Here is a 20734-nt window from a genome sequence, read left to right as displayed (position 1 = left end):
TAGCAGGGCCAATCGGACGCTGGGAGTTGATGCTGGCGGGAGAACTCTGAGAGCCCTGTCTGGAGGAGCAACGACTGGTGTGGTGTTCATATTACTCACAAACCTGAACACACGACCCTTTTTTGGTTCACCAGTTGCAGTCACCCATGCTGCAGGATCAAAAGGTAGATGCTGAGTGGAGTCATCGCCATATCGCTCTACCATCTGCTACTCGTATGACTCCTACAAAGTAATGATTACAGTATGGATTAATAATTAAGAATTACAATGTTCATAGTAACTTGTCTATTATAATGTTTATTAATACAATAAATACATACTGTGTCGCTCTCGCCTTCTCTGATACGAACTCTTCCGTGCTCTTACGTTTATGTGTTTCAACAAACATATCTTTGTAAGGCACAATGTCTCCTTTTTCTGCTTCCTGCGAGGTTAAATGATAAAAAAATCAATTAAAAAGTATATAACAATACTTATAAATTTGACAATATATATTGATGAGTTACCATTTTTTTTTGACTCCCAAAAGTCCTAGATTCACCTGTGTGGAGATGGGCATCGGGCATCTTTGCTCGGTTTTGTGTAGCCTTTGCTGAGCGGTTTCAAAATTCATGGCTCGCCTACTTGTCGCACATTGCAACCCAATAATCTGACCTGATAGTAGGAGGGTCATGGCCCTTCCACTACAGTGGATCATCTATCCCACCAGATGATTTTATTGATGCAGTCTTCATATTGTGCAACATGTCGGTAAATCGACTGACAGCTACCTTCTGCCACACCCGCCTCGCGTCCTGCTCCTCCTTCGTAGTCGCGAAGTGATTCGAAGCCTACAAATAATTTTAGAAAGTACACATGACTATAATAAAAAATTAAATATAAAACACATTAGCTATGATAAATGATTGTATACCATGAATGAGGACCACAATATGTCCAACACCTCCTTTGGGTACTCTTTTTATTGAAAGACCAGTTCTGGAAGATGTTGAACTAGTGACTGTCTAATTTCTCGTATTACTTCTTGTGGCTCGAACCTCGTGATGTACATGAATTGGTACACATTAACAATCGACTATCGATATACACTATTTATAAGATAAGTATTAGATAAGTGAAAATGAAATACTTACGGTCGGCTATCGATATACACTATTTAAATGAGTCATCGTGTGTTAGACTAAGAATACCCTGCATCCGACGTTGTCTTGTGATGTGTATGAATAGTTGGTGTAGATGGGTCATGTGCAAGTAAAACATCATCTATAAAAAAATGAGTTAGAAATTCACACAATGCATATTTAAACTAATCAAGTATATAATTATTTAAATGATATACATATCGAAGCATTACGTGAAGACGAGGGCTGAGACTGGTTATCATGACCTCCACTTGATCCTCGACCACTGGGTGCTCGACCATTGTGACCTCCAGGAACCATATTATAACAAATAAAAATGTTATTTGAATCAGTTACATAACTCTTGATCTTATCATGAACATGACATATGCATAAAATGTAAAGATTTAAAGGTCCTACATGAATCAGTTTTATAACTATGCATGAACTGTGCATGTACATGATAAGTATGCATGGAATGTAACATGATATGCAATTCCATGAACATGGATACATAATCAAATTGAAAATAACTTCATGCAAGCATGCATACAGTCATATCAAATATTCTAATACATTCAAATCATTCATATCACAATAATGTCAAACATGTACCTACAACAAACACACTACAATATCCCACTAACTACAACCATGACTAGCATAGTCTTCGAAATACAAACATAAGAGCATATGAGAAAGTGATGTGGTATGTATTACAAGATGTATTTCACTAGCTCGAGTAAGTTCTAATTCTGGTCTTTTACATATTATTTTTAAATCCATATGGGCCTTCGGATTATCCTTCATTTTTTCTTTGACATTCATTACCGTATTGAACATATTATCAGACACATTTTTCTCTACATGCATCACATCCAAATTATGTTGTATCAATAAGGTCGGCCAATATTATAGTTCCCAAAATATAGATTTCTTTGTCCAATTATGATCCTTCCCAAATCTAAGGAAGGGCGTCGGACTATGGGCATCTGTCAGTCCATATGGAAAGTATCGCAATCGTCTTAAAATCTTTATGCTAGACAACCGTGTAGGTGGACCTTTCATTTTAGTTGTCTGCTCGGATGGTCGCTGGGTAGAAATCGATGGTGACAATCAAACTAGCACGACTTCCTTCTATGCGTCAATCTAAAAAATTTTATATCATCCATGCAGTACGGACATGCTAACCTCCCATGTGTGCTCCAACCAGATAACATACCATATGCAGGAAAGTCAATGATTGTCCATAGAACAACAACCTTCATATTAAAGTTTTATTTTTTGTGGGCATCGTACGTGAGAACATTGACATCCCACAGTATTTTTAGTTCATCAATCAATGACCTTAAATATACATCAAGATTTTGGCTCGGAAAGGTCGGACCAGGGATCAATAGAGATAAGAAAAGATTTTGACGCTTCATACACAAGCTTGAAGGAAGGTTGTATGGGGTGACAAATACTGGCCAACACGAGTATGGAGTTGATCTACCTCCAAATGAATTAAATCCATCTGTACATAAACCGAGCCTAACATTCCTCACTTCCATTGCGAAGGTCTGATGAGTACGATCAAAGTGCTTTCAAGCTTCCGCGTCAACAGGATGTGTGATCTTGTCTTCATCATGTCAAACTTTATTTGCATGTCATTTCATGTATTTAGCTGTCATCGAAGACATATACAATCGTTACAATCTAGGGGTGAGAGGGAAGTAGCGAAGCGACTTGTATGACACTTCTTTTGACCTCGTGCTACCATTGTCTCTTGTGGCTTGAACCGAGGATGCCCACATGACGGACATGATCTGCTATTTTCTTGATCTTTGAAATACAACATGCAGTGATTTGAATAAGCATCTATCTTTTGATACCCCATACCTAGAGCGTTGACCAGAACCTTCGCACGATAAAAAATTTGTGGCAATTTCTCATCTTTGGGCAACATACTCTTCACAATAGAACACAAACGGTCAAAACATGATTGACTCAAATTATGCTAACAGGATAAATGAAATACTTTGACCTATGGGCTTCACTCATCAACTCCTCCTAAAGAGCCTTCAGAACCCACCATCTGTCTCCGAACATGATAGTCCCATCCTCCTCACGATGAAAATGTACATTCGACTTATGGGTACTCTAGCACAACTTTTCAAAGTCTGGATCGACTGACTGAAGCTTCTCGATACGATCAATGATCTTGAGTCGCGCCCTCATCTCTACACAAAGAATGCATCCGACCTTGTCTGCAAACAGGTATCACTTGACAAACTCCTTAAGCAAGTTCCAACTTCGATCATTCAAGTTGGCTATTGTAATTGATGTCTTCATTCTCAGTGCATCTGCCACTATGTTCGCTTTTACAAGAGTGGTAAGCGATGGTGAACTCGTAGTCCTCTAGGAACTCTAACCGCGTGCAATACCTCAAGTTCATATCCCTCTATGTGAAAATATACTTGAGACTCTTGTGGTTAGACAAAACCTCAAACTTCTTCCCATATAAGTAGTGACGTTAAATCTTCAATATGAAGACAACGGCTGCTAATTCCAAGTCATACATAGGGTAGTTCTTCTCATGCATCTTAAGCTGTCGAAAAATGTAAGTGATGATATTTTTGTGCTGCATCAAGATACAACCCAGGCCTATCTCTGAGCCATCGCTATATACTATGAACCCTCCTAACCTAGAAGGCAAGGTCAAAACTGGAGTTGAGGTCAACCTCTTCTTCAGCTCCTGAAAACTCTTCTCACACTGAGGTGACCAAACAAACTTCACCCTCTTATGCAGTAGCTTCGTCATTGGGGCAGCTATACAGGAGAAGTTTTGAATAATTCAGCAATAATACTCCTTCAACCCCAAGAAGCTTCTGATCTTTAAAACTATCTTCGGCTACTCTCAAGACAACACTGCATCTACCTTGGTTGAATCTACCTTAACACCCTTCTTTGATATGACATACCTGAGGAACATCACTCTGTAAAGCCAGAAGTTACACTTAGAGAACTTAGTATAAAGCTTATGTTCCCTGAGTGTCTGCAACACTATCCTCAAATGCTCTTTGTGCTGCTCCATGCTCTCATAAAATATCAGAATGTTATCAATGAATATGATGACAAACTGATCCAGCTACAATTGGAAGACTTGATTCATTAAGTCCATAAATATTATAGGGGCATTTGTGAGTCCAAAAGACATCACCAAAAACTCCTAATGCCTGTATTTGGACATGAATGTCATCTTCGGCATATCCTCTGCCTTGATCTGCAACTAATGGTATCCTGAACGAAGGTCGATCTTCAAGAACACTTTCATTGTGTGCAACTGGTCAAACAAGTCCTCAATCCTGGGCAAACGATACTTATTCTTCATGAGGACCTGATTTAGCATGCGGTAGTCGATGCAAAGTCTCATGGATCTATCCTTCTTCTTGACAAACAATATTGGTGTACCCCAAGATGACACGATCAACATGATAAAACCCTTGTCAAGAAGTTTCTGCAGATGTTTCTTTAACTCAACAAGTTGAGCAGGTGCCATATGGTATAGTGCTCGAGACATTGGTGGAATGCCAGTCACTAGCTCGATCAAAAACTTGATCTCACTGTGAGGTGACAAACCCGATAAGTTCTCTGAAAAGACATCGAAAAACTCACGAACCACATCAAACTGCTCTAAAGGTATCTCCTGACTGTCTGTAGCAAATACACTCGCTAAGAACACCGTATAACCCTACTTGCAGTACTTCGAGATTATCATCGTAGATACGATCTTTACCTCACCCACTGAACTAGTCACTTAAAACACCAATGCTGACAGATCGGGGCGCTCCAAGCAGACCTTCTTACCCTGACACTGAAGAGTCGCATTATGTCTAGACAACCAATCCATACGCAGAATGACATCGTAGAATGTCATGTCGAGTATGATAAGATCAACAGACAACTCTTGTCCCTCAATGACTATTCAGACTCCAAGAAGGTATTTCCCATATCGAGTGGACACACCCATCGAAGATAACATATAGTGTCTTCTTTAAGCTAGATGATACAATATCAAGCAATCTAGCAAAAGAAGAGGATCTAAAAGAATGGGTTGCCCCCGAATAAAACATAGCATGTGTGAGATGGTCAGCAACAATGATAATACCTTCGATCAGGTCGGTCTGATCGTTTTGTTCCATAGTCGTGGCAGCGTACACTCGCCCATTAGTCTACCTTTGTGTCTCATTGTTATCATCGCAAAATTTTACTTTTGCGAGTCAAACTGACCTTTGAAAAAGATTTTGAAAATAACTCGCCTCCGTTTTAAAATGCGGGATAATTTCGAAGAATGGGACTCACCTGTCGGTACGAGGTTCAACCGTTCCTGGCGCCTTTACCAGGGGTAATCGAACCAAGGATCAATCTCATGCTTTGCTCTGTTCAACTTGACTAAATCGTGTTCTAATTCCTAAATGCACAAAGAATCAGGCATGTGCTATGAATTTTCTGAAAATGCAGATTTGAAAACATGATGTTTGCTTTGAATATTTGAAATACTTGGAAAAGATATCACATGGAAAATCGTGAATCAGGATTGAAAAATATTTCTGAGAAAAGTGAAAATCGATTTCTGGAGAAATCTTGAAGTTTTGTGAAAATCAATTCTGAGAAAACTTGGTTTCTCTGAATTCAAACTTGGAATTGAGTATATAACTTGAAAATTTAAGTTTTGAACTTGAGAAACACTTGAAATATCCTTTGAAAAATCAATGCTTTTGAGAAAATCGATTTTTCCATAAGACTTAGGAAATTTTGAGAAAGTCAATTTCTCTGAATTGAAATTTGAATTGGAATTGGCAAATGCTATGAAATGCATGAATATGATTTTGAGGAATTGAGAAAATCTCTTTTGTATTTTTTTGAGAAATGCAGTGCATTTTGAAGTTAGCCTAAGAGTGTAGGTTGAATGTGGCTAATACGAAGATCACAAATCTGGGTATCTTTAGTATTCTGACTATGGCCATAAATACGAATTCCACCAAGTTTGTCAACTCCATAAGAGCTTGTGCACGTGCCATTCGTGTAGACCATAGCAAATTTGTAAAAATGTGCATGAATTGGCATACATAGCAGTTATATATCAAAGTTTAAACTATATGCAATGCAAATCCTAATCTATACATGAATTTAAATTCTTATTCCAAATTTAATTACAAATTACATCACTATTCAAATTTAAATACAAGAAATTAAAGGAAAGTAAAGTCTTCAATGTCCCTGCAAAACTAGAAAACTTTGTTAGTGATGATATGTTGGCTTTTTTAGATTTATTCAGCAATATCTGGAAATTGCTGGATTTTGCTAGATATAAGCCTTTTGCCATGATTCCCTTAAATTAAAATGATAAAATATGAAATAAAATTGAATAAAAAAGAAAGATAAGATATGAAATTTCGAAATTGGGGTCACAATGACCAAAATACCCCTAATAGCAAGACTATGGCCTTGAAATTAGGGTTTTCATAAATATATTTAGTAAAATGCAAGTTTTGAAGTTCAAATGAAGATAAATCAAACTAAATATGATATGACATACTTGAAAATATGGAAATTAGGGTTAGGGATTTCGAAATTGAGGTCAAATGACCAAATTTCCCCTGATAGCAAGACTATGGCCTTGAAATCAGGGTTTTTCAGAAATTATTTTGGTAAAACTTTGGGTTTAATGGATTAAATGAAATCAAATAAACATAAAATTAAACATGAAACATGGTAAAATGATTTTAAATATGATTAAACCCTAAAAACATGAGCCTATGCACGAAAATCAAGAAATATCACAAAATTTGTGATTTTGGCAGTGTTTCGGGATTCTTCGGGTGCCCTGTTTTGCAATTTGCTCAATTCGAGCATCAATCGGATTCCAAGATTCATCAAAATTGGTACTTGCACTTTTTATGGCTCTAAGATCGGATTAGAATTATAAAAATAATTTTTTTGACACTAATTTAATCCGAAATTGGTATTAAACCCTTGAAATATGCTATTTTTGACCTAGGTCACAAACTGGTTTCAGAGTTAGACCCAAATCAGAGGTCAATCCTCCATGAAAATCTCTGAATTCTTACAGAGGAAAACTAGACAAAAAAAAAGAGATTTTCCTTTTTACAGATCGGAAAAATCATCTAAGACAAGGGAGATCCCCTTCCGGCAATCCGGGCTTAGATTTAATGAATTTAACTTTGATCAAAACCGACACTTTCGATTTAAAATACATGAATAAATATCAATACTCATCAAAAATATATGAGATTTTAGCAGTGAACAGTGAACAGAAAAATAATAATACTTACTTTTTACAGATCATGAATCGGATCTGTGATTTGTGATCTATGAACAACACAAGTCTGATTAGGGTTTTGATAAACCCTAACGAGTTTTAAATTTAAAATCAGATTTTCTGACAGAGGAAAAATACTAAACAGAGACCAAAAATTATCAAAATTTCACAGTAAACAGATCACATCAACACAAATCCATAGCACTTTACGGATCTCTAATCAGACATCGGATGAGAAAACCCACACAACTGCAAGTTACCCTTCTGATTTTAACAACGATTTTAAAGGTTGAAAATCCCGATTTGATATTTGATTTTTCTGACATGGTTCCCGAATTTCAAAACCTCTGATTTTTTTACAGTAGTTCAATTACATATCCATGTATCACATATAAAAAAATCAGGAATTAACAGTGAATATTTCAATCCAAAATAGCATGCTCTTTACTGTTCTAAGCTTAAAACACACATAAATCCAATAAAACCTAATAAAACATGCATTAACTAATGAAAACAATAAAAAAAATAGCAAAACAGTAAAACGAAACTGATTTCTATGCTAAAACACTTGAAATAAACATAAATAAGTAAAACAAATAAATAAACACAGGGAATCCATGGCTGGAATTGCTTTTACCTTTGAAAAGATGGATTTAGCCCATTTAACGGGTAAATCACATCTTTCGTCGGTTAAGAACGTAGAAGACATACCTCTCATCGATTCTAATGGATTAGAATCCTAGAAATAACCCTCAAACTAAGTTAGATCATCTTCTTGGGTCGTTTTTGAGGTTCTTGGATGGATTCCATGGTTAAACCCATGAAACAAGAGGCTCCCATGGTGAAATCTATTGAAAAACATCAAAAAATTAATAAAAACTATAAAAAATTACTAAGGAATCATACTTTGGATGGTGCAGCAATGGAGGGGGCAGCTTAGAGGAGAGAGAAGGTCCAATAAAGAGCTGAGAAAGCCTTAGGGGTCGACCTCCCCTCTTGCCCCTTTAAATAAAAAAAATTAGGTTAAAAAAAAGGCTAATTAATTACAATTTTGTCCCTTTTAAAAACTCATCTCAAACAATTAGAGGGGGGCGATTTTTCCTAATTGGATTTGACTCTTGACCTTCCTAATTAAGCCCCTAACTAACCTAAGACTCCTAATTAGACCTCTAATTGACCTAAAGACCCCAAATGTGGCGCCATTTGGGTTTTTCAAAAAAACCTAATTTTTAAAACTTTAAAATCAAAGTTAAAAACTAGAGTGAAAATAGGGGTTTTTAAAATTAAATTTTGACTCACCTAGACATCTAACCTAGGTAGGACATTGACTAATCCTAGTCTAACCCCGACTTTTACAAATGTGGTGCCACCTTGAGTGGGGCCCACTTGAATTTTCAAAAATGATTTTAAAACTTGAAAATGAGAAGTTTTTCAAAAGCTATTCAAAAGCAAACTTAGAATTGAAAGTTTTGAAATGATACAGAGTTCTAACTGGGTCAGAATTCCTATGGATATGGCGCCAACTGAGTGGATTCACATCAGGTTTTGAAAATTTTGAAATAAACATCGAAAATAACTTTGAAAAGGGGTTAAAATCAACAACCGAAATTTAAGATTTTTGAAAATAGAGTCTTAAGCGAACTGGAACTCTGGGTTAGAGTCCTGAACTCTTAGGACTCTGAGATTTTGGATTTTAAAAGCCAAATGAAAGAGTTTTTGAAAGAATTTATCAGAAAATGGTGAAATAAGTCAGAAAATACGGTCAGGGTTAGACTCCTAACTCGACCGAAACTCCGAAGTAGAGTCCTGAATTAACTGGACTCTGTAAAATGACCTAAATTTTGAAAACAACGAAAAAAGACTGAAAATGAAAGTAAAACAGACTTCAGCACAGACTCCTGACTGGATTAGGACTCTGGGACAGAGTCCTGATCGGACTAAAACTCTAGATTTTTTGAAAAATCTGATAAATAAAGGAATCCAGAAGCGACACCACTTAAATGGGTCTCATCTGAGAATTGAAATCAATTGAAATTTGAATTTAAAATGAATCAAGATTGTTTTCTGAGAAAATATTTTGAAATATAAGGTCCTGGGGGTTGGAAAATGACAGAATGTTGAATAAAAACCCAGGTTTTGAAATTGATTTTGAAAGAAAAGTTTTAAAACTCAAATCTGGATTAAATATTTTTAAAACAAGAGTACTGGATCTCGAAAATGAGATGTAATGACATGCAATGCTATGCAATGCGATGAAATGATATGTCGAATGTATGCAATGATATGCAATGACACATGAAATGGATAAACACTGAAGGAGGAGGAAAATTTGGGGTGTTTACACTCATGCTGTTGAGATCTCTACTACTGTTGGCTTGTTCAGGTAATACTGAGTGACATTTGTGGGATGCTAACACTGATAGTATACCCCCTTGAAGAGAGGACAATGGCTGATAGGATGGTTCTTGTTGCATCTCCTGCATGTGGGCTGTGTTTTTCCTTATTGTCCTCTCTGTTGAGGATGACTCTGGTGGTTCTCCTATTGGATCTTATGTCTTTTATTCTTCATTCTTTGTGTCTTGCCTCTCTCAGGTGGGTTCTTCTGATGTACACTATTATCGTTATCACCCTTCTTCGACTACCCTCCCTTGAATCGCTTTCACTTCTCATTCAAGATGAAAGTCAACTAAATGGCATCACTAAACATTGTAGGACGGTTGGTCATCACCCAAACCCGAAGCTCATCATTGAAACTTTGCACATATTTGGCTACCCTAGCCTTATCATCAACTAAAAGGTTGGGACAGTACCGCTCCAAGCTCCTGAATTTGGTAGTGTAGTCCACCAAACTTATGTTCCCCTATGGCAGCTCGAAGAATTGTTGTTGCATCCTTTCTCTAACGAAAGAGGAAAAGTATGTCTATAAAAACTCCTTTTGAAAGGTCTCCTAAGGGATGGTCTTAACAGCTATGTACTTTACCCTGTGCAGGGTGTATCACCACTTCTTGGCATTGCCCTTCAGGCAATAGTGCAAAAATTAGTCTGTCGATCCTCAGGCACAAGTAGGACATGAAATGCATGCTCAATCTCCTCGACCCAACTCTCAGCAACTTTAGGGTCGACCTTCCCAAAAAAAGTTGGCAGATTCAACTTCAGAAACTTCTCATAAGTCACTATACCAGTATTCATTGTCACAACTAATGTAGGATACACCACGTTTGTGGGTTGTGCAGTGTGCACCTCGATGTGAGTAGTCATAATGTCAGTCAGACTGTTGAGGGCATTCGTCAAGAAGTCTCTCTGCTTCTGCTAGTTCATGAAAGTGTTAGTACGACCACGAGTATACATCTAAAAAAAATTAACTAGAATTTATCAGTAAACTTTACACCCCTAGATAAAGCCTAGCCTTTTAGGATTGATCCCAGTATAACAACACAATCATATCAAGCATACAATTTAAATCATTACACATTGATTTAAATATAATTATTTATACAGTCAAAAAAAAAATTTAAGACAGTAAAGAAACAAATTTAACAAAATAGTTGTTTTCAGTGATGTGGAGATTGCTTCTAGAGTACAAGTTTATAATCTGTATGGTGGTGGTTCTCACTAGCTCTAATACCAACTCTGTTTTTTTCAAAGACAAATTGGTATCCTCAAATAATCTTATTTTGAGCTCTGATACCAACTCTATAACGACTCCAACTGACCTTTGAAGAAAATGATTTTTTTTTAAATAATTATGGAAAACCTCCCAAGAACTAAGGTCACATCACATATTTAATACATCCATTCCATCAACTATTTCAAGCATAGAGCCAATTAAAAATAATAAATTAAATTTCATTTATTTAATCAATAAGTCAAAAGTTCTAAATTTAAAATAAACTCAATCTAATCCTACACACACGTCATGACCCAAGACACCAAGTCATAAAGCCTCAAGTCCTCTAGCCAGCAAGTCTCACTCATCATTGAGCCTCGGTGCCTATAAAACATTTGTTTGAAAACGGATAAGACCCAAAGTCCTATGAATTTCTCTAAAAATCCAACGGTAAAGAAAATAACATAAATTAAATTATGTATAAATTTAAGAAGAAATCACAAGCAATAATTTACCATAACTAACTTACCATTCAAGCATTTAATAACATTATACTAAACCAAATATTGAAAAATGCATAAAACTAATGTTGAACACTAAAGAATGCCTGAATCAATGCACATGCATGAATAACTTCTTAAGTTATTTATCAGAGTTGCTTTTGCATGCATTTTCTTATTAAATGCACATAAATTTAATTTTTACTTTTTCTTACAAACCGTGAATACTAAAAATGGAAAAAGTTACTGGGGCTCAAGGTAGTTCTCAGTTATAGCTTAACACATAATTTATATTTTAATTACTAAGTTTCACACTTATTTTCAGACCGATATCAAAAATCCTCACCATCCATCAGAACATTAGGAATCCTTACTAATGTCGGGACATTAATAAAAATTCATAATCATTGACACCACTTTCTTAGTATACCAATAACTACAGGTGAGTCAATAACACCATCCCCAGGCAAAGTACTTAAAATCTCCATAAAATCGTGTCCGAAAACATGAATCTCACATCAAGTTCTTGGGGCAACAATTGCATATAAAGTTTTAGTATCATCACGGTCCCCCACAACCATCATCCAAGATTCTCACATTATAAAAAAAATATCAAGAAAGAACATTATTACACTGATTGGTATTTTTTACCATTTTAATCAATTACAGGTTCTTTACACAAGAATAGTTATGCAAATTCATATGCAATAATAATTTTGTGCCCTTACCTTAACAATTCAAAAGTGTAATTAATTTTGAAAAATCATTTTGCAATACATAAATAATTTTGTACACATGAGCAACACATGATCCTCGCCTATATAGGGCCCACATTGGTTCATATACAACCACTAATAAATTTAAAAAATAATTCATGAAATTGTAAAATTTTAGAGAACATAAAATACACACTGATACACAAATTTATGTTCACAATGCACATTCACAACACAAAAATGAACGTGCATTTGACCAATCACCTACATATGTATATAGAAAGCTTATATACATATACACAAGTTGTATGTCAATCTGAAACCAGATTGCACACAGGGCAGTGTAAATATGTATATGTGACAACAATCCTCATGCTATAACGTGCTTGAAACTGTTGCACATAAGTGAGCAGCCTGATGTATATCGTCTCTCTCTCTCTCTCTCTCTCTCTCTCTCTCTCTCTCTCTCTCTCTCTCTCTCTCTCTCTCTCTCTTTAAATTCATGTTTTTATTTTTAAAATTTTAAATTCATTTTGATTTTAAAATGGCATAGATGGATTATGGGTTCGCGTTGGACCCATGATCCAAATCCATATACAATCTCAATTGTATCTCAACCCAGATCGGGTTCTAACCAATATGGATCCTAGATTGGGTTCAGATCTATACTAACATTGGTCCAACGAACTGGGTCGAGTTCGATCCAAACCGAAAAATACTAAAAAAATAAAGGCAAGTCAATTTAGATAAATGTATTTTTTTAACCAATCGATATTCGATTTCGATAAAACGGATCTCCTACGAGATCTACATTCCAAAACAGATCTAACTATGGTCTTACATCAATTTGGCTCCTGAATTTTGCTTGAATTTAACTTAAATTTAAGCCAATTTTTTTCAAATTTAAAGGTTAAAAACAAATAAATTCATAGATTTTTTTTAACATATTTAGATCTTGTCAATGGGCTCTAGACCACGTCCTAACCCAGGTTGATGTCAGCCCATAATTAAGCATTTTTTTAAATTTTGTCATATTAAATATAAATATTTAATTTAAAATTATATTTTTGAGCTTAAAAATGATAGAAAAATTATGAGCTATTATAATGTCAAGTTGTTCGGCTTCACCTGGTACAAAATGTAAGCCAGCATTCGCAAGTAAGTGAAAGCTCAATTGTATCTTGTGGAGCACAAATACCCATTGCACTAAGGGATTGATTTTAAGTGGGGCAACTATCGCTTGAAAAACAACACATCTAATGCATGCCTCTGAGCATACTTGGTTCAAGCTTAGTAGGCAAATCCAGTGAGTGAATTTTCTCAACATAAAATTACTTTCATCTTTAGCAATGCATTGAGACATTGTTTGTGCATTATTTAGAAGCTTTTAAAAGTTTTGCTTCTTCAGAAGCATGAGCTACATGCTTTGGTAACTTTATAATAATCTTGGGTTTGATTAATGGAAAGCCTACTTTTATCAAATATGAAATTAACTCTCATGTTGGATATATATATATATATATATATATATATATATATATATATATATATATATATATTAAAGAATGTTGGAAATGCATTTTCATGTTAGAAGAATTCTACAATTTTCTTAAGTCATGTTTTTAATTATACAACCTAGGCATTTTGCTTAAAAATGTTGAAAAGATGAATTTAAGAATTGAGTTTATCTGGTTTGTCACTTGCTACTATTCACTTCTTATTTGGTTTGTGACAATGTTTTTAGTATTGGTATCAGCCCTGAATCATTTGGTCATCGATTCAGCTGTATCAACTGAAACTGATACTCAAGTGAATCATTTTGTATCAACCAAAAAATAATAAAAAATGTGACACGTGTTAAAATCATTAAAATAATATTAAAATTTTATTTTTAATGTATTTTTTTATATTTATTTAAAAAATAGCCAAGATTCAAGATGATGTGATCTTTCAAGTATCACTTCTCACACCCATTTCACATGACTAGTATTGGGATGGATTTACTACAAGGAATGCTCATATCTCTTGCCGACGCAGTCTCCTCGTCCATACCTATAGTACTTCTGCCTCCGGAGAATCTTCTATTGGAAATGGATATGAATACGCGCATGTGCCCATACCAACCTGGTAAGGATACTGTCTAACTAATCGAAAGGGGTGTTGCCCTGCCCACGTTACTTATTCCATTGCTAGATCAACCTTCCGGGCAATAGTTCCACTGCTAGATAAACAACTTAGTAAAGTGTCTCTTTAATAAGCTATGCATGTTCTTCATATTGATCTTCAATAAATGCTAGACCCTCTTATCGGAAGATTATGTACGTAGTCCTAACCACCCACCAAGTGTCCAAGCTCTCCTCGTGCAAGGCTTAACGGTAAGGGGCCTTTGGCTGACGATGGAATTTTTTTGTTTGCTAATTGGTAGACTTTCCACTTACCTTAAGCCCTCAAGCTCCTTCACCATCTCTGTAAAGTCTGGAAGGCTATTTTCCACTGTCAAGTAGAGCTTGCAAAACTTAACTCTACAACACAAGCCTTCCCTCGATACCTCTCTCAAGTCCTTTCTGTGGTAGCATGTCTCCACCCGTATCACTCATCTCCCTCATGATGGTTAACATCTGCTTGCATGAAACGGACCTACCTTATATCATCATCCCCGATGTGGAGATGAGCAGCACAGCTGGGCAAGAAGAAAAATGAGGAGGGGTCTGATTCTTTGTTGGGGTTTCTTTTTTAAAGCATTAGTGAATAATCCACTAAGATAGTTGAGGGGCAAACCAAAAAGGCTAGGAGAGGCAAGGGATTTGACGGAAATAGGAGATAAAGCTAACCCCACCCCAGTGATTCTCTTAGGAAGAAAGTAGCAGCCAAAAGAGAGACCAAGTGATGGTCCCTCTTTCTCGACTGATCAAGGTTGTCAGGCGGCACTTCTTTGGTTGGAGCTCTGCTTTCCCCCTCTAAAGCTTTTCGTGCATGAGCAATCTCTTCGAGGCCGCCTTACCTTTAATATAAGGATAAGGTTGGTATTGAAATGCCATCTTCGAGAGCCAGCCAATCTTTAGGAACAAAGAGAAGCCCAACAGAGGTAGCACGACTAACCGTAATTGCATGCAGGCATCTGCATGAGAGGTTGGAAAGTCCAATTTCGTTTAGTATGAGATCATTGAACATCTCGCGGTGCTTACACCTCTCACCCTCTTCCTATTTTCAGGATATCTATCTTTTTTTCATATATTGTGGAAGATGTCCAACTGTTGGTTTGTAAAGAAATTCTTTGTTGACATGGCTATCAATTAAACTCCACACTAATTTCTTCCTGCGACCGACAGGTAGTTCTGCTTCTCCATTGGATAAGTTCATTTGCTTAACACGCCTGCCCTTCCTTTGGGTGTTGTCAGTTTCTCTCTTTTCCAGGTGAGTGGGAGGTTTTGGAAGGATATATTAAGTAAGGACACGGAATCGCATGGCCCAACCAAATGTGATGCCCTTTCTCATTTTCATTTACTGCCCTTTCTTTCCTCCAAAACCTCGATATCGAGAACGCATGAAGATCATCGTATGCTTCGGTTGTCAGTTCAATAAATAGGTAGGAGTACATTATGGCAGGATCAGTCACCCGGGCAAAGCAACCCTCCTCCAAGAAGAAGAATTGTGCTATGCCCCATCCCCCGATCCCTATAGAGCGAAAGAGTTGCCTGGTGATCCCTAGGTTGCAGCACATCTGGTCGTTAACTCCTTGTGTCATTGCCATCGTTTTTAGGACCAACCCATGCCTCACCTGTACAGACACCTACGTAGTGTTAGTGTAGTGTCGGTCGCACATTCAGCATAGCATTCATACTCATGTGCCTTCCAAAACAAGGGGAGTTCCCTTGCTCTTGCTGTGTACAATTAGCCAGACTTGTGGTGGCGAAAGGATTCGACTTCCTCCCATGCTACCAGCAAGTGTTTGGTAGGCCAACAGCCCAGTGAGTGAACCGGGCAGGGCACTCAATGAAAGGGGGGGCATGACCCAAGTACGAGAAATTGGCCTTATGGAGTCAAGAAGGCGTAACCTGACAGCTTTATGAAAAAAAAAGAAAGGACCGCTATGGGAGGTCAAACCAAGAATTCGAGGCTCGTCCCCAATCAATATTGGATCAAACAATAGGGGGGCGTAGAGCTGACCTCTTTCTTTCTTTATTCTATAGGGGAAAAGATCGTATTTTTTCCTACTGATACAACGTACACTCTAAACGGATCCTCCGCATGCTAGGCATACCTCTTTCATGTGTTTTTCTCATGGCGGGAACAAAACAACAAGGAAAGACTTGGCCAACCAGTCCAAGGCTCGAGGGTGAGCCATACGAATTTCGTTCTTGCTTGGTGAAAAAAACTTGATCTTTTTCGTATAGGGGAAGGGAGGAGTCAAAATCAATGGACATTAATGAACCATCATTAATGGATGTTGCACGTTACACGATCAATTCGACGTCTGGCGCCGCCGCCTTAATAGTGGTGGTGGAAGGAAGTTGTCTCCTCAAGTCTGACCTTTTACTATTGAACCACTAGTTAGTTTAGTTAGTTCTAGAGCTCACTCCTACCTGCCTGTGAAATCTCTCTCTCTCTCTCTCTCTCTCTCTCTCTCTCTCTCTCTCTCTCTCTCTCTCTCATCATTCTTTCTAGTGGGTAAAGCTGCACAAAACAAAATGTTGAGCCGCAGGGTGCATATGGTACATGGAACAAAACCCACGTTGGCATTATCCCGCAAAGTCGGGGACAACAATGTCTCATGGGGTGCATTTTCTCTGTGGTGGGGCAGGATTCGCCAGTAGAGTAAGACTGGAGAGTTTTGGACAAACACTGCCCAGCTTGTTTGGATGGCATTTGTCCAGTAAGTCAAACACACATATTTGCTTTAGTCTCACAGGTGGGGATGATTGTCAATCATAAGGTCAATCTTGTAATGAACTTTCACAAGATTCAAGGCAGAAACAATTACCACTGGCAACCAGCACTTTTCTCATGTTTCACTAGCATTAAGTGTTGTGATTGTGATTTACAATCACAAGATCTCGAAAAAATCCAAGAATCATAGGGCATTACAAACATGGAGTTAAGGTACAACTTTCATAAGGGAGGATGTGAAAGTTGGGTGTTTGGATCATGAGCTCATTTTCTCTCCATGGTAGAATATATATTGAGGGAACAATAATTCCACTCCATTGCGAATACCTAAGCCTATTTCCAAAATAATGAGGAGATTTGCCAACAAAGTAATCAAGCTTGCACTGTTGTGCTGCTGCTTGCAATAAAATAGTGTTTACCTATTATTACTTTTAAGCACCGCCCTACAAGTGGATCACCGTCCATTAAGGTTTTCGATCCATTAACATAGAAACCACTCCTATAATATGTTCTCTTGTTTGTTTTATTTGTTTTCTTTTATTGATAATAAAAGAGAACATACATGTGGTGTGTGGTCCAATGTTCGAGGGTCAGCCTCCTTTTAATTAGGGAAGGAGCTGGTGCAATCATATTTCATAAATGCAATGTGCCGCTGCACCCTGGTTACCCTCCTCCGTCTTTTGCTGTACAGCTTATCAGATTGAGTTAACATCGGAAGCAGATCAGGTCATTGCTGAACATGAGCGTTTTTGCTCGTGCCGACATCGTGGCCATCCGGTTTGCATTTTTATAAAGCTAAAAAGTCAACCAAACCACGTGGCATTCATCCAAAATGCAAACAGACGGCCAGGATGTCGGCATGAGCAAAAACGCTGCAATGACCTGATCTGCTTCCGTGAACAGCAGGCTCCACCTGATCGCTCTCAATGAGTGCGCTCAAGCTAGTGTACGAAGACCCACCCTCTTTGACCGCGGCCTTCGCAACTTGGCCTATCTTGATTGCCCTCTCCCGTGCCAACCGGCCTTCCTCACTAGCCATCAGCTCCAGCACCCTCTCGCGCACCACATCCCTTCCCACCAGTATGCCCGGCAAATGGCTGGGCGTTGGTCGGACCCTTATCTCTGCACCGAGTTCATCCACGACCATCTTCTCGTTCACCTGCTGCTCAGCCATCATGGGCCAAGTCAACATTGGCACTCCGGAGGAGAGGCTCTCGATGACTGAGTTCCAGCCACAGTGGGTCAAGAACCCGCCTACTGCTGGGTGATCTAGTAGCAGCAGCTGCGGAGCCCACCGCCTCAGCACTAGCCCCGTCCCAGCCACACGCTCCTCAAACCCGTCTGGGGCCCGCCATGTACCGGACCTCACCACAAGCACAAAGGCCCTACCGCTGGACTCCATCCCGCAAGCAATCTCCGTCATCTGGCTGTCCGCCATGTGCGCCTGTGACCCGAAGGATGCGTAGATCACCGACCCCGGCTGACCCGCACGTGCATCCAGCCAATCGGTGCATGTCCGCCACACGTGTGAGCCATCACCCCCTCTCCCCTCCCGAGCTTCGTTGCACAGGGTCATGGGCCCCACACACCACACGCGCTTGAAGTAGCAGCTTCGCATGTGCGAGATGTAGATCTACTCGAGCTCGACGAAGGTGTTGATTATGGCTCCGTCGCTCCGGTCCTCGGCTTCTCCAATTGCGGCGATCAACATGGCCAACTGGTGGTCCTCTTCCACCTCCTTGAGGGGCCATGGGATTTCGGATCTGGTTAGTAGGACCCTGGTGGGCAACCCGGGAACCTCAAAAGGCACCGAGTCGGAGGCCAGTTCCCTGTGTGGGCGGTGCACCTCGATGGACTTGGTGATGGACCTGGCGTAGGCGCTCATCCCGTGGAAAACCAACCTGGGGATGTTGAATTTGGATCCGGACTCTAGGGTCCACGGGAGGAAGAAGTCGGAGATGATGCAGAGGGGAGCCCCCTCTCTTGAGTTTACCATCTTCTGTAGGGATCTCTCGAAGGGTTGTTGGAGTCTCTTGGTTGTGAGTACGAAGGGGACGAAGTGGTCCATGGAGGGCAGCTGGTCCGTGTTCTCGCAAGATGGGGGGAGCTCTTTCGATGCTGGGAAGTCAAGGATCTCGAGCTGAACGTTTGGTGTTTGGGAAAGCGTTTGGAGAATGGGTTTGGAGTTGGAAGGGGTGATGAAGATGGTGATCTTGACCCCTCGGCGGGCTAGCATCTTGGTGAGGTCCAGCAGTGGGAGGGTATGGCCTTGTGCCATGAACGGAAAGATGATAACCTGAGGCATTCCCATCTCTCTCTCTCTCTCTTTGGATGCTGGGTTTGAGTTGAGAAAATGAAGGGTAGAAGGGCTTTATTTATATGGTTACTGGAGGAATCCTCAACACGATATCAGAAATGATTTCTTGAACCCAATTGTTTCATTGAAAAGAGAGACAAGCTACAGGCGGATTGATTCATTTTTCCAGTCATGTGCATATGTCAGTATTGGGACCTATTTTCACATACTTCTATGCGATCTGCCAAACTTTTCAAGAATTTCCATCATCATTGTGAATCGGCTGTCAAACTCATCCTAGCAAGATCTTAATTGGTTCCAAATTTACAAGTACTAGAATGAAGTATATTGGGATAAACTTCGTTGGAAGTTGAGCACAACTCTTTAGGCATGTTTCGTCTTTTGTTAAAGTTAGGGATGAACAATTGCTGCTGAGAAAGTATAAGTTATAATTTTTTTGTCACAAAGCCAATCTTGGGGCCAACTTTCACAAGGTTCAAGAAAGAAACAATCACAGCTAGCAATCATAATCACGACATCTACTTTTCTCATGTTTCACTAACCTTAGAAAGTGTTGTGATTGTGATTTTAAATTATAAGATCTTGAGAAAATTCAACAATAATCACAAGGCTTTGCAAACATACCCTTGATCTCTCTTCAATGGTTTTCTAAATTCACGTGAGAGAGTCCATTCTCATTCATTTTTGTTGTTTTTTTTTTTAAATCTGATCAGTTTTCTTCCTATAGCCGGCTTATACAGCTGCTAGTCTTGCTGAAATGGATGATAGCGGATTTTTAAGGGTGGACGGATCATGGTAGATTTGAATCTGAATCTGAACATTATACAACAAAACTCTAGATATAGTAGAGTTGGATCCGGATACAGATTTGATATGATAGTGCTACATCCACCAAGAAAAGGATAAAAAAAAAGGTGTTTTTACCTGTAAAAAGAAAAAGAAAACCATAAAGTGGGTCCCACATGCATGAGGCCCATCGATTAGGGCTGAAAAAAAAGATGAGCCGCTCGTGACTCAGTCATGTTTGGCTCGTCGTTCAAACTCGTGAAATAGGGCCGACAAGCCGAAGCAGGTTATATGTCCCCCCCCCCCCCCCCCCCCGAACAGGGCATCTCATGATCGGGGGGTCCCAAAAAGCACCACGTATATAAGCATGTGCATCATGTATCCCCATGCTTGTCAGCATCACTTAGTGTTGGAGTTTGATGCGATTGCAAAGACTTAAGTACCTTTTCCTTCACTAGTGCAAAAAAAAATAACG

At 38.7% G+C, this 20734-nt stretch overlaps 1 protein-coding gene across 1 annotated transcript; it reads right to left on the bottom strand.

The window, feature by feature from the left end:
• Positions 1-18789: 18789 nt before the first annotated feature.
• On the bottom strand, positions 18790-19461 carry LOC149837632 (putative UDP-glucosyl transferase 73B6). The gene has a single exon (XM_090008079.1). The coding sequence runs from the start codon at positions 19459-19461 to the stop codon at positions 18790-18792; it is 672 nt and encodes a 223-aa protein (XP_089864205.1).
• Positions 19462-20734: the final 1273 nt, after the last annotated feature.

Source organism: Nuphar pumila, chromosome 5 (assembly GCF_984573655.1).
Source record: "Nuphar pumila chromosome 5, dmNupPumi1.hap1.1, whole genome shotgun sequence".
Classification (NCBI taxonomy): domain Eukaryota; kingdom Viridiplantae; phylum Streptophyta; class Magnoliopsida; order Nymphaeales; family Nymphaeaceae; genus Nuphar; species Nuphar pumila.
This window is presented reverse-complemented; position numbering and strand designations above follow the sequence as displayed.